At 36.3% G+C, this 25364-nt stretch overlaps 2 protein-coding genes across 7 annotated transcripts; both read left to right on the forward strand.

Annotated features, from left to right (window-relative positions):
* Positions 1–4220: 4220 nt before the first annotated feature.
* LOC113702046 (E3 ubiquitin-protein ligase RKP-like) lies at positions 4221–16719 on the forward strand. 3 transcript variants are annotated; one of them, XM_027222994.2, is made up of 11 exons: positions 4221–4516; positions 4829–6461; positions 7885–8718; positions 9321–9481; positions 11667–11805; positions 13029–13112; positions 13649–13927; positions 14034–14165; positions 14477–14676; positions 15520–15721; positions 16051–16719. In XM_027222994.2, exons 2-11 carry the CDS (start codon positions 4959–4961, stop codon positions 16360–16362), a joined length of 3846 nt encoding a protein of 1281 aa, XP_027078795.1. In that variant the 5' UTR covers positions 4221–4516; positions 4829–4958; the 3' UTR covers positions 16363–16719. The 3 variants fall into 3 exon arrangements, 2 of the variants coding, with proteins under 2 accessions (XP_027078795.1, XP_071914815.1); XR_011818181.1 differs by lacking the exon at positions 4221–4516 and having other exon boundaries at positions 4618–6461; positions 15520–15953; positions 16051–16486; XM_072058714.1 differs by lacking the exon at positions 4221–4516 and having other exon boundaries at positions 4809–6461.
* A 1176-nt stretch (positions 16720–17895) lies between these two features.
* LOC113701070 (uncharacterized) lies at positions 17896–20688 on the forward strand. Of its 4 annotated transcripts, none has more exons than XM_027221550.2 (6): positions 17896–18344; positions 18922–18972; positions 19426–19559; positions 19652–19743; positions 19844–20049; positions 20236–20623. In XM_027221550.2, exons 1-5 carry the CDS (start codon positions 18078–18080, stop codon positions 19870–19872), a joined length of 573 nt encoding a protein of 190 aa, XP_027077351.1. In that variant the 5' UTR covers positions 17896–18077; the 3' UTR covers positions 19873–20049; positions 20236–20623. The 4 variants fall into 4 exon arrangements, with proteins under 4 accessions (XP_027077351.1, XP_027077350.1, XP_027077349.1 ...); XM_027221549.2 differs by having other exon boundaries at positions 17906–18344; positions 19833–20049; positions 20260–20688; XM_027221548.2 differs by having other exon boundaries at positions 17908–18344; positions 19833–20049.
* Positions 20689–25364: the final 4676 nt, after the last annotated feature.

A 25364-nucleotide genomic window follows, 5' to 3' on the forward strand; every position in this document is an offset into this window, starting at 1 on the left:
AGATGTCGTATATATTGAGGGGTCAAATTAATGACAACCAAATCAAACACAATTGATGGTAAAGTATACAAAGCACTCTGACAAAAACATTTTTGAGTAAGATATAATAATATTAATAAGTCTCTAATTCTATAAGATGAGAAATTTATAATGAAAATATGAATCATTGTAAAAATGAAAAAACTAAGGTTGCAATTTGCAAATGAGTAATAAAAGAATTCCATATGTGTAATTATAATTGTTCAACATATTAAGGGGTCAAAGTACATAATATGAGAAAAGTTTTCCTTCTTGTTTCTTCTTCTCCGCCCGTCCGCCGTTAAGAGCCGTCCACATTCCAGATCTTTATGTCGCGCATCACAAAGTTTCCAGTTCACGTGCTTGGTGTTTTTTTTTTCTTCTAATGGTTTCTTTTCATTTTTTTTACACTCTCTTCTTCTTCTCTCTCTCTTTTTTTAATCTTTCTTTTACCATTCTTGATTTCTTTTTCTTTTCTTTTGATTTTAGATCTTTTCACTCTTTCTCATGGGAGACTTCTTCATCTCTTCTTCTTTTCCTTTCATACATTTTTCTTTTATTTTTCTCTTGATTTCAAATCTATTAAACATTTGACCAAATCTCGAGCTTTTAGAGTTGCAATGGAAATTCAGCAAAAACAGAAAATAGCAAAAAACCAGATTTTTTTGAATTTATTGGTTCACGGTCAAATCGGGTTCTGATCGAGTTTCTTGCATCTGATTTTTAATACTAATTTGAAAAAGAAAACTAGCCGATTCTCAATTAAATTGATTAAACTGACCAATCCATTTCGAATTTAAAAACACAGTTGCCCACCCCATTTAGGGTAGGGGAGAGAGATGGCCCACCTGTTTCGTTCGTTACCTATATAACATGTACTATGATTATCGATGCTTATACTTATTGTCATTTCTAATTATAGAGGACATAGTAAAAATGAGCTCCAAATTCAAAGTTACTAAATTAATTATGCAACCTTGTTTCCCAAAAAAAAAAATCTAATGCATGCTTTCTTTAGTCTAAGTATCACACATTTGAGATAATCGCCTGTATTACATTTCTTTGCCACTCGAAATCACGGAAGCCAGAGGCTAGAAACCTCCATAATTTAGCAGTGGAAAAAGTGGAGAAAGCTATGTTATATATCACCCATGTCTCCCATGAGCCAGCTTTTGGTGATGCCCAGTGATTTAGACTAAAAGAGAAGTTTAATCATACTCAGGATGCATCTTCCATCACGAAAAACTTGTGGTCCTTGAAAAGTCATTACAACTAATTTCAATAGGACAAGATGCACTCTTGTTGCCATATTGACAAGGTACATTTATTTAATGAGGAATAACATGTAGGGAAAATCGCCAATTTAGTCCCTAAACTTTTTTTTTCCGTCAATTTAGTCCCTATATATTATTTCTAGCCAATTGGATCCCTAAACCTATATATCGGTTCCAATCAAGGATCTTTGCAGCGGCGCCACCGTATAATTTCCATTAGGTTCATAATCGTGCAATACAAAAGGGGCATTTTAGGGAATTCCATTCTGGCGCCTTTTCCAATTAAAAAGTAAACGAAACAAGTCTGCGATAAATACACACCCAAAAATCCAAAATGAAAACAAAAAATGTCTTGGACAAAATCCAGGGCTTGAGTCGATGATCTGCTAAATAAAATCAAAGCAAATCGTGTTAAATAAGGAATCGGAGGGCATAAGAAAGCAAATGATGGAGGCAGTGGGGGACAATATGCAGGAAAGGAGCAATGTTGAGGAGAGGAAGTCAAGAAAAGCAAGTAAGTTTAAATAGCCTGCCTGCCTGAAACCCGCTTGCGGGTTTCCCCCTTATGTAAAATGACTAAAAGCTGCGTTTCTGTTCTATTTATATCAAACACATACTCTCAAACCCTCACCTGAAGGGTGAGGATGAGAGGGGAGGTTTGCTGGGCATCCTAGGGCCCTCCGATGGGCATGTGCAACTCAACGCAGCTTGCATGTAAAAAAATTTTTTTTTTTTTAAGTAATTTGTTAAATAGCCTGAAACCCGCTTGCGGGTTTCCCTCTTTTTTTTTTTTTTTAAAAAAATAAATTCTATGCTAAAATGACTTAAAACAAAAATAAAAGACTAAAAGTAAATAAAAACTAGCATGAAAAATAAAAATAACAGTAAATAAAAATACACTAAAAATTTGGTGTCTACAGTAGTTAATGAATAATCTGGAAACAGATTGAATGAAGACTCAGAAGAAACGGAAGCTGGTCTCTTATTATTAAAGAGTGAAGGCTAAAATAGGCATATCAGGTGAAAGTTTGTGGTGGAAATCTGTTTTTCGCATATGCACGCGCCTTTGCAGTTCGTTTAAGACACACTTTATGTACGGAAAAGTGGACGGAAATCGTCAAATATTCGGCGTGTGTCTTAAACGAACTGCAAAGGCGCGTGCATATGCGAAAAACAGATTTCCACCACAAACTTTCACCTGATATGCCTATTTTAGCCTTCACTCTTTAATAATAAGAGACCAGCTTCCGTTTCTTCTGAGTCTTCATTCAATCTGTTTCCAGATTATTCATTAACTACTGTAGACACCAAATTTTTAGTGTATTTTTATTTACTGTTATTTTTATTTTTCATGCTAGTTTTTATTTACTTTTAGTCTTTTATTTTTGTTCTAAGTCATTTTAGCATAGAATTTATTTTTTTTTAAAAAAAAAAAAGAGGGAAACCCGCAAGCGGGTTTCAGGCTATTTAACAAATTACTTAAAAAAAAAAAATTTTTTTTACATGCAAGCTGCGTTGAGTTGCACATGCCCATCGGAGGGCCCTAGGATGCCCAGCAAACCTCCCCTCTCATCCTCACCCTTCAGGTGAGGGTTTGAGAGTATGTGTTTGATATAAATAGAACAGAAACGCAGCTTTTAGTCATTTTACATAAGGGGGAAACCCGCAAGCGGGTTTCAGGCAGGCAGGCTATTTAAACTTACTTGCTTTTCTTGACTTCCTCTCCTCAACATTGCTCCTTTCCTGCATATTGTCCCCCACTGCCTCCATCATTTGCTTTCTTATGCTCTCCGATTCCTTATTTAACACGATTTGCTTTGATTTTATTTAGCAGATCATCGACTCAAGCCCTGGATTTTGTCCAAGACATTTTTTGTTTTCATTTTGGATTTTTGGGTGTGTATTTATCGCAGACTTGTTTCGTTTACTTTTTAATTGGAAAAGGCGCCAGAATGGAATTCCCTAAAATGCCCCTTTTGTATTGCACGATTATGAACCTAATGGAAATTATACGGTGGCGCCGCTGCAAAGATCCTTGATTGGAACCGATATATAGGTTTAGGGATCCAATTGGCTAGAAATAATATATAGGGACTAAATTGACGGAAAAAAAAAGTTTAGGGACTAAATTGGCGATTTTCCCTAACATGTAAAACACAAGTGTAGTTATATGATAAGATTTGTACACAATTCATTGAATATATAATATATTTTTTTAAAAAAACAATTTTATCAATGCAATTGTTGAAAATCGTCCAGCACTATTTGCTTAACAAAATCCAAAAAAGAATTTCAAAGAAGCTCAACTTGATCAGCGGATCTAAAATGTTGTATTAAAGCGTGCGTAATTAAATTGATTTTTCTCAGAGTGTCTAACTTACATCCATCTCAATTACAAACCCTGAGAAAATTTCCTGAGAGCTATTAATCAAGTGTAACAACTAGGCTAGCATCTCCCTCCAAGATAAAACTAGGACGTGAAGTCTTGTGAGTAATTTGTGTAGATCAATTTTATATTACCTCCTTCCATTATAAATGAAATAAGTGATCAAAAAAAACGAAGAAAGGAAAAGAAACAAAAACCAAAAAAATACAAGTCCATCCAATATGGCATCACAAAGAGGGAATTTCCAAGAGTCAAAATTAAAAATGACCCCACCAACACAACACAACATATTCATAAGCATATCCAAAACCATTATTATGTCCCCGAAAAAAAAGGTGGAAAATCAGCAACCCGTTGACCAAGTTACCGGTGTCCAATTCCCCCAAATCTGTTGAAACACTGTTCTCCGTTCCATTCGCCGTCATCCAGAACCCAAAAAAAAAAAAAAAAAAATCCGCCACGTCATCCATCAAGCATTTAACCGACACGTGCCAGTTAGGGTTTCTTCTTTTAGTCCCCGACCCAACATCATTTTGACTCTCCAGACTTCTTGTAATTCGTTCTAGTAATAGTCTACTACCAAAAGAAGAAGGGGGAAAAAGCAAAAAAAACCTCAAACACAAATAATTACAAATAATTAAACCAAAAAATCAAATGTGGAAAAGTCGTTTTGTTTCCCACTTTTTTCTCTCTTTCTCTTCCACTGCATCAATGGAGTCTTCGTAAAAACCCTAGTAATTTCATTTACTATTCTTCTTCTTCTTCCGCCGCCTCTACTATTTGGAGGAATTTGACCGTAAGAGGCTTTGGAGCTTATTTATTTGTGTCTACTTCTGCTGTAAGTAATTCAAAATTGCGTTTTATCCATGAGGATTATTGTGGTTTTTTACGCATATTTAGGTGTTTCTTTTGCCTTTGCTAATGACTTGTATTGTTTAGGATAGAAAGTTTGATGTTTCTTGATTTATAGGCGTGGTGGAGTTAGTATTTGCTTAATTGATCAGGTGAACTGGGGGGTTTAGGAATTTTGATGAGTTAATGATTGGATTATGGTTGATTTTTCGATTGAGTTGATTAGGCATTCGAATATGCTTGTTTTAAGTGGAAGATAGTGAGATATTTGTTGTATGTTTTGGATTTCTTTTTTCAGGTGTAGGTGGGTAAGTTGTTCCTATGGTTGTGGAACGTGTTGGATTGTATAGATGTTTTGGTGAATTTAAGGTAAGGTAGGATAGGTTGCTTTTGGAATTCTGTTGTGGTGGTGTTTTGTTTTGGCGGGAATGGCTGAGGACGGCCTACGAATAGGTGGGCTATCTCCTGGGTTGGCTGTAGTGTTAAACGGTGAAGATAGGAGAGAGGGCTCTCAAAGAAGTCGTCTTGTTTCGTACTGTGATGATTTTGGTGATCAGTCTGTGGAAAGGACTCTTGAACACATATTTGATCTTCCTTATAAGACCATTAATCAGCTGACTTGTCCTGTAAATACTGGAGTAGTTCGTTCTATTATAAAGAATCACTTCAGGAAGTACCATGTAGATTTGGGGAGTGGTCGTGATGTAAATAGGGATGGGGTGTGTACCACTGCTGATGGTTGTGGTTCACAAGTTGTTGGGATTGAAGAGTCGAGCATTTGTGGCGATATTCGAATTACTAAGCCATCTTTGCTTTTGGAGAGTCATGCCTTGTTCAGCAGCGTGAGGGCAAATGCCTGTGTGTGGAAGGGGAGATGGATGTATGAAGTAACACTTGAATCTTCTGGTGTACAGCAGCTTGGTTGGGCTACTCTTTCCTGTCCTTTTACTGATCATAAAGGTGTAGGGGATGCTGATGATTCCTATGCATATGATGGGAAAAGGGTCTGTAAATGGAACAAGGGAGCTGAGGCTTATGGCCAGTCTTGGGTTGTTGGTGATGTAATTGGGTGTTGCATAGATTTGGATCATGACGAGATATCTTTTTACAGAAATGGTGTCTCACTTGGGGTTGCATTCAGAGGGATTCGTAAGATGGTTCCTGGATTGGGATATCATCCTGCAGTTTCATTGTCTCAAGGCGAATGTTGCGAGTTGAACTTTGGGGCATACCCTTTTAAATATCCTGTTGACGGTTTTCTTCCTATTCAGTCTCCCCCCAAAGTCAACTCCTTTGCTGTTCATTTGCTTTGTTGCTTCTCCAGGCTGTTAGAGTTGCAGCATGAAGCGAGGGTGGGATTTGGGTCAGTCGAGAAATTTAGAAGATTGAAAAGATTTGCGTCATTCAAGGAACTTTATCACCCTGTCTCTCAAGGAATATCTGAGGAATTATTTTCTTCTCTTGGTATTGAAACTGGAAGTGCAGCATACATTGCAAGGGGTCCACTTTTGTCGTTCTTTTTGGAAGCCTTTAAAGTGCATCCACCGCATGACTATACAAATTTGGACAGAATAATTGATTGCTTCCTAGAGATTCAGGACTCACGAAAACTTTTTGAGCATCTTATATTAGCCCTTTCATCTGCATGCAAAACTGCAGTGTGGGTCCTTTCTGACTTTCCCTATTCAGGATCATATATCTATCTTGCTTTGGCATGTCATTTATTAAGGAAAGAGGAACTGATGATTCTCTGGTGGAAGTCTGCAGATTTTGAATATGTTTTTGAAGGATTCCTATCACGAAAGAGTCCTAACAAGCAGGATCTTCAATCTTTGATGCCTTCTGTCTGGTGGCCAGGTTCATGTGAAGACCTGTCCAGCGAGAGTAGCATGGTTCTGACGACTACAGCTTTATCCGAAGCCATCAATATGGTATGCCTTTGAGTGATTGCTTCTGATTACTTTTTTTCATCCTCTTGCTTTTGGAGAAATAATCACCTCGTTCTGCACATGCTCCTCTATTCTCACTGAAATTTAGAAAATCAATTACTGATTTTTTGGGAAGTTGAGACTTTAGAATGAACAGAGTTTTCTCCACTGATTAATTTAGAGAAGTAAAAAACTCTTTAGAAGAGTGATTACACATGTAAAAACTACTCATGGGTCATTTCTTGAAAATGAAGAACTTAAGTGTATTGGTAAGTTGCTTTGAAAAGGTAAAACGGTTGATTAGACAGAAAATGCACACTCTTCGATGTTTTTCTTGAAGTTTTCAGTTTCTGACAGGATTGCTTCATATGTTGATAGTATTTGGGTTCAGTATTATATAAAAGGCGAGACATAGGTTGATTGCATAATGGTACCTTAAATCATTAATAAAACTATAATATAGCTCATTAATTTTTTGCTATATTGCCTACAGGTTTTTAACTACTTGACCTTTTGTAGTTGCGATATTTGAGTATGGATGAGTTTGTGAAATGGATTTTTGTGGAGACACTAAAGGAGCAGTCAGTGATCTGTTCTCTATATTGTCCGTGCCCTTTCATTCTTCCTATTTTTTCCAAATGTACAAATACAATATTGTCCTTAGTTTCTTAGTATTTGTTGTAGTGCCAGTTAAAAATTAGGCATTGCATTTTTCTTAAACGATCACCTGAAATCTAGTTTTTAAAGGGGGGACTAATATTGAGAATAGAGCGGGCATTTATAGTGGAAATGTGGCTGAAGCTGAGATTCCTGGATTGATGTTTGTCGCGTTTAAGTTGCATCTTTTGCAACTAATGTTCAAAAGATCAATGGAATTCTTCCAATTCTGTAAAAAAATACCTCATGATCAAGGGACTTTATTTTTTGGAGGACCTGCAACTAAAAAGAAGGGGAAAAAAATACTGGGGAAATTAGGAATCTTAATTTTTAAACTGCATAGCTGGAATGCATTTATCCTTCAGCTTTGATTCTCCTGTGTTTGTCCTTGTAACTTACATTTCTTTGAGACTTAATCGAATGGCCTGGAATACCTGATTATGATTGAACTCTTTAGTGCATGGACTCTCTCGCCCTCTCTCTCTCTCTCTCTCTCTCGATATTCCCTGTCCACTATTATTCTGTAAATCTGGGTAGCTGCCAAGTATTTGGGAGAAATATTGCTTATCATAACAAGCAACTGTTGCTTTTTTAAAGTACCTTATACAATGCAATTGTTCATTTCTCTTTTGCTTTTGCACTTTTTTATTTTACAAAGTATGGCTTATCTAGATTTCCACATCCCAAAATAAATTGGGTTTGATTTGGGTGAAGCAAAATTTTGCATTATAGTTAAGCCATTAGAAGATTAAATAATGTGTTTTTACAGGTTGAAGAGAAACATAGGGACCTGTGTTGCTTGGTAATGCAATTTATACCACCTGGAGATCCGCCACAGCTTCCAGGCTCAGTGTTTAAGACATTTTTGCAAAACCTTTTGCTCAAAAACAGGGGTGCAGACCGTAACTTACCACCTCCTGGGGTTTCAAGCAACTGTGTCCTTGTTTCATTGTATACAGTCATACTTCATCTTTTATCAGAAGCATCCACATTGAGGGGCATTTGCGGTTGGATGAAGAGCTGTGGAGCTAATTCTGAACTTGATGTGGGTTTTCTTCACAGGGGTGGCCAACAAAGTTTTTCTGTTGGCTTACTTTTGAAGAATGATCCTCATCGAGTTGACTTTTCTAGACTTGGAGGATCATATGGCCATTTGGCTAAATCTCATCCTACAAATGATGAGCAAGAAGAAGAAGTTATCAGGTGGGAAGAAGGTTGTATGGATGATGAAGACTCTAGAGTAACACATTTTGGTAAGCTGCAGCCGTGCTGCTGTTCGAGTTATGACAGTGACTTCGCAAAGATCTCAAAGCATCCTATTAGGTATATGGCCAAAAGTGCTCGCGGTCACTGCAGTTCTATTCAAGAAAGATCTGCTCATGTTGCTGCAGAATGCAGTGCTGAGAATTTGAATGATGAGATAGAAGATAAACCTGGTACAAGTGACCAATCTGAATCTCAGTTTGATTTTCGGCCTATGCAGCAGATGAGGATTATACCCCCTAGGGATATCAATTTGTCTCCAGCTACATTGAAAGAAGAAGAGCTCTTGGATGCTATGCTGTTGCTATATCATTTGGGAGTGGCACCGAATTTTAAGCAGGTGACTGAGGATTCTTTTAATAAGGTCATAATACCGCAATAAGAATTGAATTATGCTTCTTCAGGCAAGAAAATAAACTAAAGTAGAGTAAATGGAAAATAGAAAATAGATGTACAAAGCAAACTTCATCTGCCACTATGTAACAGAACAGAGCTCCTATGTATGCATGATTGGAAGTGGTGTTTTTGTAGCCCCATCTTATTGACATATAAATAAGGAATGCAATGATGTTTTAGATTTGGTTGTTGACAAAATAAGAATGTGTACAATTAAAGTGGAATTGATGCAGATGAGGTCGAAATTTTTGTAAACAGTTGTAACATATGTTTTTTAATGGTATGATACTTTTTCCAATGTAATGAGCAAATTAATGATAGGGTCTGGTTTTTGCAGTAAATGGCCTCCTTAACTTGGTATTCTTTCTTTAGTTACCTTCATTTTCTGGTGGTTTTCCCCTTCCTTTGCTGGTTTTTGTTTGTGAAACATGAATGCCCGTGCTGGGAATTACGGTTGGTCACTAGATCTTTTGGATTTATACTTTTACGCCATAATGATTTAGGAACTTTTGATGTAAATATCTAAACTGATTATTCTTGCTGTAGGCGTCTTCTTACATTGCTCGACAGTCACAATCGATAGCTCTCCTTGAAGAGACCGATAAACAAATTAGAGAAAAAACTAATGGAGAACAAGCAAAGCGTTTAAAGGAAGCTCAAAGTGTATATAGAGAAGAAGTTATGGATTGTGTCAGACATTGTGCCTGGTATAATGGTCTCTTCTAGAATGTGGTGATTTGTGAAATTGGATGTGTATTCGTTGTTGACTGCCTGCAAACATCAGCTTATAAACTCATTTTATTTTCATCCCCCATCAATATTTGCTGAAAATCCATGGATCATTTTTTGTGCTTTAAAAAGTATGCGTTGGTTTACAAACATGTAATATCATTTATAATTATGTTGATTTAGTTATGATAGGAAGGTTCCTTGCTTGAAGTGGTTAATTTTATTTGGTTGTTGATTGTGCCGTCCTTTCTTCATCAAGATCTATGATCTCCTGGTTTCTTTCAAGTCGTAGTGCAGAGTGCACTTTGATCAACAAAAGAAGCCATTCTGAGCAGTAGAAACATCTACTCACTTAAGATTAGTGTTTGATGATCTTAGGACCTTACCTTGCTATTCACAGTCTGGGAGTTAACATTATAGATTCTGAGACTGACATTAAGCTTTACAAAGAGAAGGTATTGCATTCTGCATTGTCATGGCTACTCTTCTGTAATTTTGATGGTGTGATTAGGATGTTTTAGTGGTTCTCACATTTTCATATCAATCACTTCTCTATATAAACTGAGGTGATATGCATAATGCGATGGTTAGAACTTATGAGTTATGCCTATGCATGTTTAAGATTTTTGTTGTTTCATGATAATAGAGTGTCTCTGTCCATGTAAAACATATTGGGTGATTGGAGTGGTTGAACGCTACAGCAAGGTAAAAGCATTTGAATGGCTGGTTTCATTAAAATAACATGCTGCAATTAGGTTTCTTGTGTTGGATTATCATGTCGCTCCTTTCTCTTCTTCGTATGTCCTCTGCACTGATTATGGGAACGTGTCATATACATCATTTGTCTTTGATTCTTTTGTTGCTTTATGAAAAATAAGTTAAAAACAAAAGTCAAGGACAAATGAGAACATCATAAGAGCTTTTAGTTTAACAATAGCTCAAATGAGCATATCTTTGAAAATCGATAGCAGGCTTTGAAGCTTTTGATTTTGAAAATGATATTTTTTTCATTGGGTTTGCTTGTAGCTTGCCAGCATTGGTCAAGTTCTTTTTAAAATTGTCCCTTCACTAGTACAGTCATAATTCAGTAAATTCCTTCAGGTTTTGCAAGAAGGTTATCCCGTTCAAAATAATAGGTCAATAAGAACAAATAGCAGGTTTTCTTTTTTTTTTTGGGGGGGGGGGGGGTGTTGTGTGTGGGGTTACTAGAAGAATTTGTAGCCAACTCCAAGATAAAAGAGTTATCATGGTGAGCATTTTGCTAATAATAATGCTTTTACAACTTTGGTCCTCCTCCAGTTAAACAGGAAAACTTTTTCCTCTTGCATTAAAAGCAAGAACACGAGTTCACTAAAATGATGTTAGTACTTTTGTTTGCCTTCATTTTAAGTAGTTTTCATGGGGAAGGTTTAGATGTCACTGTGTTTACTGGTATTATTTCTTGTCAGCATGAATCGTTTCATTTTTGGATTATTGTTAATGTCTGCCTTGAAGTAACTTTTTGCTGATGTTAAAGTGGGTCTAATTTTAGTATGCCAGGATGGCTCTACCAGAGAATTTTTGGCACAGCGGGGCAATAAAATGAATAATGGTTTAATATAACACTTTTACATTATGACAAACTGAGATTTACTGACTGTTGTAAAATTTACTTCTAAATTCAGATTTCTTTGGCAATAGGAAACATATTAACTGCAAGGCTAAGAGTTCCAAACAGATCTCAATACTTACTTTAAAACCCCTCAATAATCTGAGCTGTCTGGCAAAACATCTGATAAGACCTATCATCTTTTTATTAAATCCTGATTAATATCAATGATATGTAATGATTATTTGTTTCCAAATGTGGGACAGGTAAACTGTAAATGGTTTTATTCCAAATTTCTTAGGCATGAAAACTTCCACTTTATGTTTGGTTGGATTAAAAAAAATAAATTATGTTGGGTTTTTCCATACATCATGATTGGTGATTTTCAAGTGTTCATTGTGCTGAGGTTTCACAATTCTTAATTTTTACATGCATTTATTACTTTTGCTTCCAAGAGAGAAGCAGTATAGTTGTGTAGGACTAAATTTCATGTATGAATGCGTGTCTGTGTGTGTGTATTTGTTTGTAATGAGAATAATTCTTCTCACAGTTTTTTGCTGAACTTTGTTTTATAGGTACCGCATATCTCTTTTTTCTCGATGGAAGCAAAGGGGAATGTATGCGGCATGCATGTGGATCGTTCAATTGCTGCTTATTCTTAGCAAATGGGACTCTATTTTTATTTATGTTCCTGAATATTATTTGGAAACTCTGGTATTTAATCTCTTCTTCTCCTCCCTGCCTAATGGCAATCTGACTTTACTTGTTTTATAGCTCCAAAGTAATTGTGTAATTTTCTTGTGCAACACCCCCCAACACACGAAAAAAAACCCAGTTCAACGCTAATATTGTGTGACAGTGGTTGTTTTGAGTATAGATGTAATTTACTCCTAAAGATATTGCTTTTTCAGCTTTTTTGTTTTTGACGTGAAGTTCTATAAATAGTTTGACAAAATGGGGCCGATGCTCCTCATGCATGGCTCTCTACGTTTAGGTTATGAAAAGTTTAAAACAAGTGGCAAAGAGAACCTGACTGTTGCTGTACATTCATGGGAACTGCTCAAATGTACTGGGTCATTTTTGAGCTTCTTTCACTTGCCTCTTATAAGATAGTAACTTTCTGCTATTCTTGATTTGCCTGGCAGCAAAGAATGTTTACGTTGTTATTATAAGATGTCCTGCATTTTACTTCTTTAGCCTTTTGAATTGCTCTGTAATTGTACTTCTGTCCCATTGTGTTACAATTCCATCTGAATTTCGCTCCTTGAATTACTTTTTCCCTTATGTTTGGCAGTTTATGACTCTCTCTCTCTCTCTCTCTCTCTCTCTCTCTCTACATATATATATATATATCTCAAACATAAAGAAACAAGAAGAGGAGTATAAGGATTTGATGTCTATAACTGACATGGCAAATCAATAAATGGATAGATAAAATTTAATATGGCAAAGAGAAAAAGGAAAATCTTCTGGTAATTCTTCCTATATTTCTTTTCAAATATCCATGGGATTCTCAAAAATTGGCTTTAGATAAATGGCACAATCTTTTTAGAATGGTAGAGTGGGTAGAGTTTTTATTGTCCTGTACCTAAAACCATTGGATTCTTTTCTTTTGGTTGTAAGTTGCCCTTTTAGGTGAGCTATAACCAATGAACAACGGGGATCAAACTTAGGTGGTGGTGTGGTTGAAAATGGAAATTGAACCTCAGGTTGGTTTGAGTAGCTTTTAATCATATGATGAAAATAAAACCATTTGTGTCTACTCTGTAGGCTTGGGCCCTATGGCTGTGAATATGCTGTATATCAATGCTAGTTTTACATGGATCTTAGTTCATTTGTTTGTCTTTCTTTTGCTGTTTAGGTGTAGAACTGACATTAAATTGTTTTTATTGGTATTTTCTGCGTCTTCTTATATGTTATACTTATGCACATGGCAGGTTGACTCTTTCCATGTGCTGCGTAAGAGTGATCCTCCTTTTGTCCCTCCTGCAATATTCATGAAGCAAGGACTCGCTTCTTTTGTACGTCTGAAGCCTCTCCCCCCTCCCCCTACACCTTTTCTATCTAATTAATATATATTATACCATGCATATGTGCCTTGTTTTTATTCCCTTCAAACTTTCAAAAGTTGACTGTGATCTGATGTATCACTATTTTTTCTGGCAGATATAGTTTGTTGAAGATTTATGTCTCTTTAAGCATGTCTAGATAGTATTAATCCAAGATCTGTTTGAATGTGGTATTTCTAGCTAGTATCAAGTGAAAACATTACCCTGGTGCCCCTTGCCATCCATACCCACATGCCCTTCTCTGATGTCCTGCTCGGAGAGGATTGTCTCAATATGTGTAACCTTCCAAAATGATTGGCTTCTCATTATGATCATTGAGTTTTACCGTAGAAAAACTTAAGCATTTTGTCAAGAAAATTATATATTGGATTAACTTTGTAGTTTCCTTGCTTCATTGGTTGGTGTTGCATATTTTGCCTTGCTTTTTAGGATCAATTGCATATATATCTAGGTCTATTATTTAGTTGCTTTGGGCATTTTGGGTTCAGGTTACTTTTGCTGTCACCCACTTTAATGATCCAAGGATATCGAGTGCCGAGCTGAAAGATCTTCTTCTGCAGTCTATATCCGTCTTGATACAGTACAAAGAATTTTTAGCAGTTTTTGAGCATAATGAAGCAGCAATACAGAGAATGCCCAAAGCACTATTATCAGCTTTTGATAATAGGTCCTGGGTCCCTGTAACAAATATTCTTGTGCGGCTTTGCAAAGGATCCGGTTTTGGTTCTTCCAAGCGTGGTGAGTCATCATCATCAGTTGTTTTCCAGGTAAGACCCGTCATGCTTTCGTTCTTTTGATAATATTTTGATCATTAACTCTTTTATTGTACATCCATTAACAAATATAGTTGAAGTGTTCTTTTACTTTTTACAGAAATTGCTGCGAGATGCTTGTGTTCAGGATGAAGAACTTTTTTCAGCTTTTCTCAATCGTCTGTTTAACACCCTGAGCTGGTCAATGACTGAATTCTCTGTTTCAATTCGAGAAATGCAGGAGAACTATCAGGTAGTTGGCTTGTGAGGCTGTACCTATTCATTTTATCACCCCTACTGTGGTTGATTTTCATGTTCTTCGATGTCAGTAGTTTTTTCTAATTGATTTTAATGGATAATGAAATTATCTCCTGTTATTGACTTCATTTATGCATAGACTGCATGTGAGTTGGATGCGAGATAGAGGTAAATACATTCTTCGATAGGTCAGGCCATATCCACTGGCAGTGAAGTTTTTAGGGAAAGAACTGAATATTTGGATCAAGTTATTGTCTATTTTTTCCTCCATCTGTTTCCTTGACATTCTTGTGGCATCCTTTTTAGGTGGTGGAGTTTCAGCAGAGGAAATGTAGTGTTATATTTGATCTCTCTTGTAACCTTGCAAGGGTGTTAGAGTTCTGTACTCGTGAGATACCCCAAGCATTTCTTTCGGGGGCAGATACAAATTTGAGAAGGCTGACTGAATTAATCGTGTTTATACTTAACCAATTGACTTCGTCAGTTGATCCAGAATTTCTAGACCTGTAAGTTTGTGGATGTTCTTGTTACATTTAACATGTTGTCACTTATGACGAATCTCGACTTCTGTGGTGTGCTATCCTAATCTTTCTTGCTGCTCTTCATTCATGTACTGTTTTCTTGGATAGATGGATGATAACATTAGTTAACATATTTGTGGTGGTAGAAGTGCTGTTATAGTTTCCTAAATTTTTTGTGTACTGCATTTTGGTTTTGTTAGGTTTAGGAACGAGGCTTTGTAATTTCTTGTGGTCTAGAAATTTAGTAATTCATCTCAATCTAAAGCCTTAGTACCTGCAAAGCAAACAATGGAAGAGCAAGAATTTATTTAGATTGTATATGCTCATAAGGCTAACTAAGGATAGGGAAAAATCCAGAAGTTTAGTTGATGTTTCCCTGAAATTTTGGTTTCCCTGTTGACTTTATATCTAGGAGAATGCTTATAAGTATAAACCACAGAAGTTGGTTATCGACAAATTTCAATTGATGTGCATGCAGTGTTGTATATAATTCGTCCACGTGAAATACTGCTTAATCATATTGATCAGTTCATTTTATCCTTCTTGCATATGAAAGTGGACTATGCTTTAAAAAAAAAAAAATTAATGAACTACAGGAGTTTGGTTTATCCCTCCAAGTTTGATGCAGTTGTAAAAGTTTTAAGTTCAGATGACTGAATTTAGTGGTATTGCAAGATTTGCCCTTGTATGTATCTCAATGTTGGTTTTTCACAAAACAAGTTTGTTGTGAACTTCTAGGAGGAGAATAAGTTGGTTGCAAGATTGGAACTTATGGGAATAAGATATTTCAGAACTTATTCTTCAGATTTCTTTATGCTATTCTTGCAGGTCCATTAGGCGTCCTGGTCAGTCTCCAGAGAAGGTTAATGTTGGCATGATCTTAGGACCGCTGGCTGGCATCATTTTGAATTTGTTGGATGCTAGACAAGAGGCAGACTATGGAGATCATAATGACATTGTCAATATATTTGCTAGCATGGACTGTGCTGAGACTGTCCTTCGTGGATTCTACCTCTTAGAATACAATTGGGTTAGTAATTGATTCTGTTCTCTCCTTAGATGCGTTTGGAGTATTACATAATACATTAATAGCTTGTCTTTTTTTTTTTTTTTTCAATTTATTTTGCTTTTCAAGTTGGTAGAATTATGCCCATGGGCATATATGGTTTTAAAAAAAAAAAAAATTCAGGGGCAATGGAGTTCTTGGTGGCCCAGATTATACGTATGGTTTGTTTAGGGCGATAGCAACTCTTTTCTTGGTGGTATAATAATTCAATGTTCAACTTGTGGTTTTCGGAAGATTGTATATCCATTCTTTCCATTTTATCTTTTTGCTAAATCTTGTTCATGAACTTGTAGGCTGGTTTGGTTAAGGGTGTTGATGATATCTCAAAGCTCAAGCAGCTAGAGACCTTATCAAGCCTGCTGATATGCCAGAAGGAGTCACAAGAATTTGAGCGGATGGTTTGTGCCGGAGAAAGTAATTCTGATGAAAACATATGCTGCATCTGTTATGCATGTGAAGCAAATGCTCAGTTCGTACCTTGTTCTCATTCTTCTTGCTTTGGATGCATAACGAGGCACCTCCTTAACTGCCAGAGATGCTTCTTCTGTAATGCAACTGTCACAGAAGTTGTGAGAACTGAAGCAGAAGCAGCAAATACGGCATGAGGTCTTCCTCTCAACACTCTCTTATTTGTTTTTTCTCATTAGTGGTAGTTTCTTCTTGTTTCTTTTCTTTGGTTTCGGATTGGGGCTCTTCCGTGAAGCTTCTGACTATATCTAAAGAGGAAAATGGTGTACCTTATAGGTCGAACATGCTACATTTTTAGCTTCATCATTGCAAGGCAGAATTTTATCAGTGTATATAGATAGATAGATAGGCTTGGAAGGTGATAAAAAAAAAAAAAAAAAAAAAAAATCACAGGGGATGGAAAAATTGGGGTAGGGCTGAAGTTTTGTTAGCAGAATTTGAGGGCATTACTTTGTAAATACACGAGTTTCAATCGAAATGAAATCTTTCCAGCCTCTGTGTTTGCCTGCTCTCCTCTGTTCCTGTTCAAGAACACAAGTTTGCGTGTGTTTTTACCATTTATTTCCTGAAATAGAGAAGTTTTAATATATTTTTTTTGTGTGTGTGTTCATTTACAATTTGTTAAGATAGAATTCATTGCCTATATTGTAAATCATTCTAAATAGTAGGGCTGACAACGGTTCGATGGCAATAGAGGTGCTTCTTAAGAACCCAAGATTTGGTCTGAAAATTTTCGCCTTCAATAGAGGTCTAAAAGTTGCATTGAGGACTCACAGTTGTATTTAATTGAATCCAAGTTTGAAGTAAGTTACAGTTGGCTCTGCATTCAATTTTGAGAAACTGTGTACAACTCTTTCAACAATTTGTATGTAATTTGTTAAAGACAATTTTTGAAACAGTAATATGTTAAAACCTAGCACTCAATTGTCAAAAGTACGTATCGCCCAGTCTGGGTTCGGTCCGGTGGTTGTAGCCCAGTTGGGTGAGAGCCACCAACCAAGGATCGAATCCCAGTCGTTATCATTGACCGATGATGTCGGGCAGCCTCTCGCGGTCACGCAGTGGGATTAGTTGGGGCGTACGGTAACCAGTCCTCGGCCCCATTGACCGATGATGTCGGGCAGCCTCTCGCGGTCACGCAGTGGGATTAGTTGGGGCGTACGGTAACCAGTCATCGGCCCCAGATACCCACTGTGATGAAAAAAAAAAAAAAAAATTGTCAAAAGCACGTATCAACTTAAATTACAAAATCATCCTAGCAAAAGTTACGTGATGTTAATAGAACTTGATTTGAATTAAAAAATTTGGACTCGCTCAAATTCAAGTTTGTTTAACTCTCAAAAATCGAGTTCAATTTTGTTTTGTCTTATTCAAACTCGACATCGTGCAAATTGAACCCAATTTGAGCTCAATTCGAGCTTAATTAAGCCTAATTGAGTTTAAGAAATATGAATTTATATTTCATATTATTTTAAACAGGGGACAAAATAGACATTTCAACTGTTGCTTTAGTACCCAAACAAATCTTGGTCTGCAAAAGCTAATAACGATATCGCTTCTCGAGTTCACGTGCGGGCAAGCCAACTTAAATGACAAAATTACCCTCATCCTTGATTCTTACGGTTACAGCTGGCTTGCAAAATCCTTCAAAAAAACTCATCAGTGCCAGTGTGCCACTTCGAAGATGTCGAAGAGAGGGAGCAATTCCTTCAGAGAAGAAGTGAAGCGCTTTTTCTCTCGCACACAACACACAGTTGGCAGTACTACACGCTTATTAATTATTGTTTGTTACTGTATAGCTACCGTGTGACTGTGTGAGAGTGTGAGAGAGGGAGAGAGGGGTGGAAGGAAAATGTTGAGTACACTGAAAATTCAGCCAAAAACGACGCCGCCTCGAGTTTATCCCAGGTGTAATGCCGGAGGATTCAGTAACCATCGCCGTTTTAATTTACCGTTGAATAGAAACCGGCGGTTTGTGTCTGTGTCTTTGGAGCAAGCTGAGCCGTCGGATTCATCCTCTCATCTGACCTCCACCGTCGGATCATCATCTTCTTTATCTCCCGTTCAATGGACCCTGTCCAGTCGCCACCTTAGCATTCTCAGTTACACGGCTTGCGCGGTACGGTATCACTCTCTCTAATTTAATGTTTTTATTTCAATTCTTCATATTTTGATCTTTACCGCTTTCGTTTTGGTTTTTTTTTTTAAGGGAATTAATGAAATCAATTGATTAAATTCCATGATTTTGTGGGAGTTATCTAGACTGAATTGGGTTTAAGTGTTTTAGATGATTGTGTTAATGTAGATTGAAAATTTATATTTTCTTAATTTGATTGAACTGAATCCCCCCCCCCCCCTCCTTCTTCCTTCCCCCGGCTCCCAAAAAAAAATTAAGAGTAAAATGAAAAGGACGTTCATCTGAATGAGGTTTGACGTTTTTAATTGAAGTGATTTACCTAATAAATTTACAGTTTTTGTGTGTGTGTGTGTGTAGTGTGTGCGAGTGTTCCCTCTACATTTTGATTGAAATGAAGCACAGAAAAAGAAAAGCCCATTTCTGGCGCATAATAACTTCCCAAAATTCTGCGCAAAGTTGGAGTTATGTAATAAAGCTAATGAGTAAAATGAGGAAAGAGTGGGAAAGATTTACAAATTTTCAGGTTTGCTTAATATGGGATTCATCGATTTTTTTGCAGGTAGCAATATCAGCAACCTGGCTTTTCTGCTGGGCGATTCCAACAATGCTGGTTAGCAATGGGATTTTTTTTAGTTGCAAACATGTTCTGTTCATTGGGTGTTTTGTCAACATTTTGGTTGAAATTCATGCATTAACTATAAAAGGGAATTTAAGTTTGATGGCCCTCAAATTTCTTTAAGCAAATTGGAGATTGAATTTTAATATATTAATCATGGTTTAGGTGTAATTGATTGATAATCTTGGATCAGAGAACTGTGATTTGTTAGATTTGCATCATTGCTAGAGTCTTGTACCACCAAAGAATTGACAAACTGGATTCAACGTGACAAGTCATTGAATCCCAAGGCCCATTGTCATGTTAAGCAATTTCGTTTTTCCAAATAAAATCAATGCAATTATGATGTAAAATGTGTTTGAATTTTAGCTTTTTAGAGTTCGTACTGGCAAATAGGACTAGCTTCTGTGAGGAAAATGATAATTGACTAATGTGATATTCTTGAAGGCTTTTAAGAGAGCAGCTGAGTCTTTGGAGAAGTTAATGGACGTCACAAGAGAGGAGCTTCCTGATACAATGGCTGCAGTTCGATTATCTGGGATGGAGATAAGTGACCTAACCATGGAGCTTAGTGACATTGGGTGAGGATAATATGGTGAAGCTTGAATTTTGCTTGATAAGTTGTATCATTATTTTCAGATTTTATATTTGACTTGTCTCGATGATTTTGCAGTCAAGAAATTACACAAGGTGTCAAAAGTTCTACTCGAGCTGTTCGGGTGGCAGGGGAAAGATTGAGGCAGTTGACTAATCTGTCTCCATCAGGTTATTAATTTGAGAATTGGCAGTGTCTTACCGGTTGTCTTTTATAGTAATTTGGGGAGATGAATTTCACATCATCTTTACTTGTTTAGTGCCTGTGCAGGTGGTAGCTCCGATGGAGGCGAAGGATAAAGTACCAGTTCTAGCTAGAACAGCCAGAGGCATAAGGATTGGGATTGTAAAGGGTCGTGGATTTTTTCAAATGATTTTCACCCTCACTCATTTTTATAGGATTGTCTTGAACTTCTTCAAAGCTCGAGCTAAGGCATGAATTGAGATCTTGAAGTCACATGTTACTTGGAGAATCAGGTAGTTCTGTATATATCTTTTTGTAGTAATGTGTGGTTGCTAAATTGCTATTCAGTTAGGCTGATTTTATGGATTGTTGATATTATTTTTTGGAGTAGAATCAATATGAATATTTGGAACCTTGTGCGTTTCTTCTACAATTTGCTCAACTAATGGAGACGTTTTTCATACTTAAAATGTTGATAGGAACTTCGATGATGTTTGCTTCAGGGACAAAGAAAATTTCAGATCTTATGACGGAATATACCAGATATAAAAGTAGTGCAGTGAAGGAACATAAGTTGGGCTTTTCTATTGATAATCTTGATGGGATTAACTCTACCTGGTTCTATAGTGTTTCAGGCGGGTATGGTTAACATATGTACATGGTTTTCTCAGGCATATCTGGTAATGGACCTCGTGTCCATCTGGATGAGAATGAACTGTTGGAGATTGTATTGACTCTTGAGCTTCATGTAAGGGGATTTGCTGCATTATGTTTCTCTCGTACCCACCAAACAAAAAAAAAAAAAAAGGAGAGAGAAAGGGGATTTGCTTAATTCTGATCCTAGATGTACTGATTTTGGTTGTTTTTTTTTTGTGTGTGTGGTTGTTGGGGAATGCCGGAATGATATATATGTTGGGAAATTTTCTCCTCCATTGTATAGCATGAAAAGGGTCTTAAAGTTCCTCCTTGGGCTATAGGTGGGGATTCAACTCTCACCTGCAGCGAAAAAAATCCAAGGGTGGTGCCAAAGCATCCCTTTGATCTAGTAAGGTCTGTATACCTGTTAGTCCCTAACACACGTCTCTTTAGACTCCTTCTCTACTGTAGTTTAGAATAGAATAAGTTATATAATTGTTATCGATTCCGGGAAAAAAGTATAGCATGAAAAAATTAGGGATACCTTGTTACAGGTTTCTTGCGAAACTACAGGCCTCAATAACAAGTTTCAGTAATATTTTGTTTAATTGCCCACTTTTTTTGGTTAAGTTGCTTTTGGCATTCTTTCTTGATGCCAAAATTAAGGGGAAGTTTTAACAGCTGAAGCATCCTCTGTCCATCATTGAAACGATGATATTCGGATGGGTCCTGAAGTTATCCCATCAAAGAATATAATCCACATGCGATTATGGTAATTAATCAATGCCTACAAATCTGTCAACATCTTGGCATTTACATTCAAGTTGTCTAACAAGTGTCTAATAGATACTTTTTAAGATGTATTTTATGTGTTAAATTTTTAAAAATAAAATTAATTTTAAAAAAGTGTATAAATACAATAGAGGGTAATAATTGTTAGTGTGGATATGTTCATGATAAGTCATGTGTGTGTATAATTTCTGTGTGTTAATGAATGTCCATTGAATACCCGTTAAAAAAGTCCTGTACTTAAATTTGTTTATTTACGGTAATCTCGAGGCAAAGGAGTAATACAATTGGCTTAAAATTTTGCATGACAGCAATCTGATCTTTGTTAACTGCAGTATTTCACTATATAGAATTTCGAATGCATATAGATAATTCAATACCCAACTAGTATTTTCTTAGCCTTCGTCCTCATTGTTGTTAAACAGCAGAATTTCGTACCATATCTAGAAGAAGTTTTTGTATTCAGTAGTATGAAGAGACTCTAGTTAAGAGTGATTCTGAGAATCAGAACATAAGCTGTACTAAGGTGAACTGAGACCTGTTATATATGGAGTTAGGAATTTCTTATGCTTGCTTCGTACACCTGTTCTCAACTCCTTGTACACGCTTATTTCTTTCTCTCCATCAATGGTGGTGCAGTATAACCCAAGAATATCCATCAATATAAACTTCAATTGTCAAAACTCTGCAGACGTACGTTATCGTTTGGATCCAAAATCTCTAATTTACAATTTCTTTCACTTTATCATCCAATCCAGTCCTCCTCTCCGAGTAAAAGGTGACTTTGATTCAAGTTTGACAACAAATGACTTGACTTTAGTTTACAAACATTATATAAGGCAAAGTGTTATGGTGTTATTTTAACAAATTTTTCTAAATTATTTTTTTTTCTATAGCAGTAATATCGGTCCAACCAGTATTACTCGAAAAATAAAAATAGCGACAATTAATGACAATTTTAGACTTAGCACACTTGAAGATTATTGGAATAACTGTCAAACAACATACAAACTACTGCAGGAAATTTTCAACAACAAAATACATAAAATGATCTACCATCTTGATGATGACAAAAATAACAGTAATTTTCAGTGCAAACTGAACTTGTTTTTGGCTAGACTAGACAAAAAACCACAGAGACGAACTCCACAGCAATTCTTGAACCTTCAATATGAATAGCAGATGGTCATCAAAATATGCAGCTTCACACTGATCTTGTCCCACATCATATTTCATAATATTCACCCCTTAAAAGCACACAATATAAGAAACATCCAAAGAGAAGAACTAGTAGATAATCATCCTCATTTAATCTCAGACTTATATGGAGGATAAAATATCAGTTGGTTTGACCTCCATTCCCTCTTTCTATTGGTGGCCTAGGAGGTGATGCAGCAAGAGTTCTTGAACTAATTGTTTCACTTGGAAGACCTTCTTCCTATTTAATATTATCAAATGCCCGTTAATGATATCCTACAAAATTGGTTAATGCTAATGAACATAATGCATATGTTACTACAAGATTTCAGCTATATATTTGGAGATATACCTCTTTAGTAGTCCAAGAAAGGTTATTGATCTTCATCTCTTGGTGGATATGTACTGTTGAAGGTATAATCATGCCAGCCAAAGCATTTGAGAAAAAATCTACTCGTAATTTGAACCCAACGAATGCAAAGGATTCCTGCAAAATCAGCCATTACTATATTTTTTCTGATTCACTTCCAATACTTTTTTCTTCAACTTCTTTTCAAAGGGTACAGCGAAACAAACTAAGAAAAATATACAATCACCCACACAAAACACATCTCTTTCCCCTCAATTTATGTTGAAATTGTCGATCGTCATCATTATCTATTACCTGCTGTAATTATTATTTTGCTTTCCAGGCGCATGCAGAAAATTTATTTCAGGAAACACTAACTGAGGACCACATACACGTTTAGGGGAATTTCACACCAACCAAAATTGAAAGCATACTAGGAATGAAGTTGTTCTGCAATAAAATGGGGAGTGAATTCAATTGTTAACCACCGAATTGAACAATGTATCTTAGGGAAAAATTTTCAGTCTCAAAACTTTTATGGCATCTTCTGCTGCTAATAGAAATAGCAAAAAATGCCTTTAGCCAAGTTGTTAGTAGCATATAATTCAAAATCTTATGGCATTACTTTTAGAATCCCTCATAACACACGTTGGAAACTAATTGCGCACATTATATGAGCCATTCATCTAAGGATTCAATTCGAGATAGGGATAATACCTTCAACACAGGAACAAACATGATCTTATTGGGTTGGAATTCTTTGTAATTGGCTGACTAATTGTAAAAAAACAATTGGATGGCACAGATGAAGCTGATTTGAGTTGTGGTTAATGATCTTTAGTGAGTGGTGGTAAAATTTTTGATGATTTTTCTCATCCTTAGCATTCACATTTATCGTTATAGCGTCTACATCATTGTGTTAGTACATATATTATATGATACAATAGATGCTCAAAATTACATGGCAAAATGCCCACAAGATATAGATAAACGATGATGTAATACTGCAGGCAATACTGCTACGTAAAGATCCACTAGTAACTAGACTGCAAAGGAATATCCAATGATTATCTATAGATTAATGCATGTCGATAAGGTTGTAATATCAGAATTGAAACTTGGGCTAGCTCCGAAGCACTCTGATTACTTGTGCGCGATCGATAAGCTGGAATGATCTTCGAATGCTTGGCTCTTGATGTTACGATACCAAAAACCTCAAACATATCCAAATCTGTTGGCTGAATGTTATCAGCAAACTCCCAATTGAAGCAATGCACCAATTGTGCTAGCAAAAAACCAACAACAGTGAGCCCCAGTTGCAAACCTGGGCAACTTCTTCTGCCTCAGCCGCATGGTAAAAGTTGGAAATCTTTTGTGTGTGTGGATGATGATCTGCACTTTTTTCTGAATATTGAATTCATCGACTGTGCAATCCTGCATTGATTCTTATGGGGGAGCAGTAGTGGTGCCTGGCACAGGATGAAGCCTCATTGATTCTTTGACAACCATGTTCAAATACTTTATCATTATGCGATTTGACAATTAAGAAATTCTTCCTTGTACCAAAAATTGAACACAAATATTAATTGGGGTAACACCAAAAATGTAAAACTTTTCAAATACAAAAAGCACGAAGAACAAATTGGAGATTACATGGTACAATGTAACATATAGCCAAGTGTTTATTGAATTGAAAAGTACATTTTAATGCAAAGCATCTAGCCTTTGCTAAATTTTCTTCACATCTACACAATATAAATGCAAAAAAGCAATTGTACGTGAACAAATTCTGTAGAGCATCTCTCAGAACTTTCCCTCCCCCTTGTTAGTCTGGCCAGGTCCCCCTACTGCAGGAGCTGGTCTCTCAGGATTCCTTCTCTTACAAGGCCTAGGGTGTCTTTTGTTAGTGTCATCTTCCTGCTAAATATGCAATTATTGACACCATTAGCGATCAAAATTGAATACATACAAACATATACACACACATATACATTGATCACCCAGAAAAAAATTAAACCTTACATGTTCATGGCTGGGCCTATTTGTCTCAAAAGAATCAAAACCCAAGCACTGAAGCAGATTCTTGATGCCAAGTGGAAGGCAAGAGCAAGAACTGGAGTATGCAGAAGGAGCCATTTTGTGTCTCTTTTGTGGAAATTTGTGCCGTTTTCCTGTCCCAAATATCTAAGTCTGCATTTATACTACGTTAGTCTTTGGCCTCACCAGGACATCCAATTTAGTTAGGTGCTTTAAAAATATTAAAACGACAAATCCATTACATGTTGTTACTGTTTAATCACAAAAATGTTGGTTACAATATACAACTTGCATTATTAATTATGCTATAGTTTATAATTCATGAAATAAACAAGAAAAAGTGGCGCCTAAAAGAATCAGAAATGGTGGAGTTGTTCCAACCTTTTACAGATACTGATTGTTTGGTTCTCGATGACTTTTGGGAGGTACTCTTAATTTTTGTACTCTTAATTATGTAGGCAATTAAAATAGTCCCGGAAATAATTGTGTGTACCAATGTTTTTTCTTTTCAAAAATTAGCGATACTATCAGAGATCAAATTTTTTTCTATCGGAGAAACAATTCACAAGTTAATACCAATACTATCATTGACAGTGAACC

This window comes from Coffea arabica, chromosome 7e (genome assembly GCF_036785885.1).
Source record: "Coffea arabica cultivar ET-39 chromosome 7e, Coffea Arabica ET-39 HiFi, whole genome shotgun sequence".
Taxonomy (NCBI): Eukaryota; Viridiplantae; Streptophyta; class Magnoliopsida; order Gentianales; family Rubiaceae; genus Coffea; species Coffea arabica.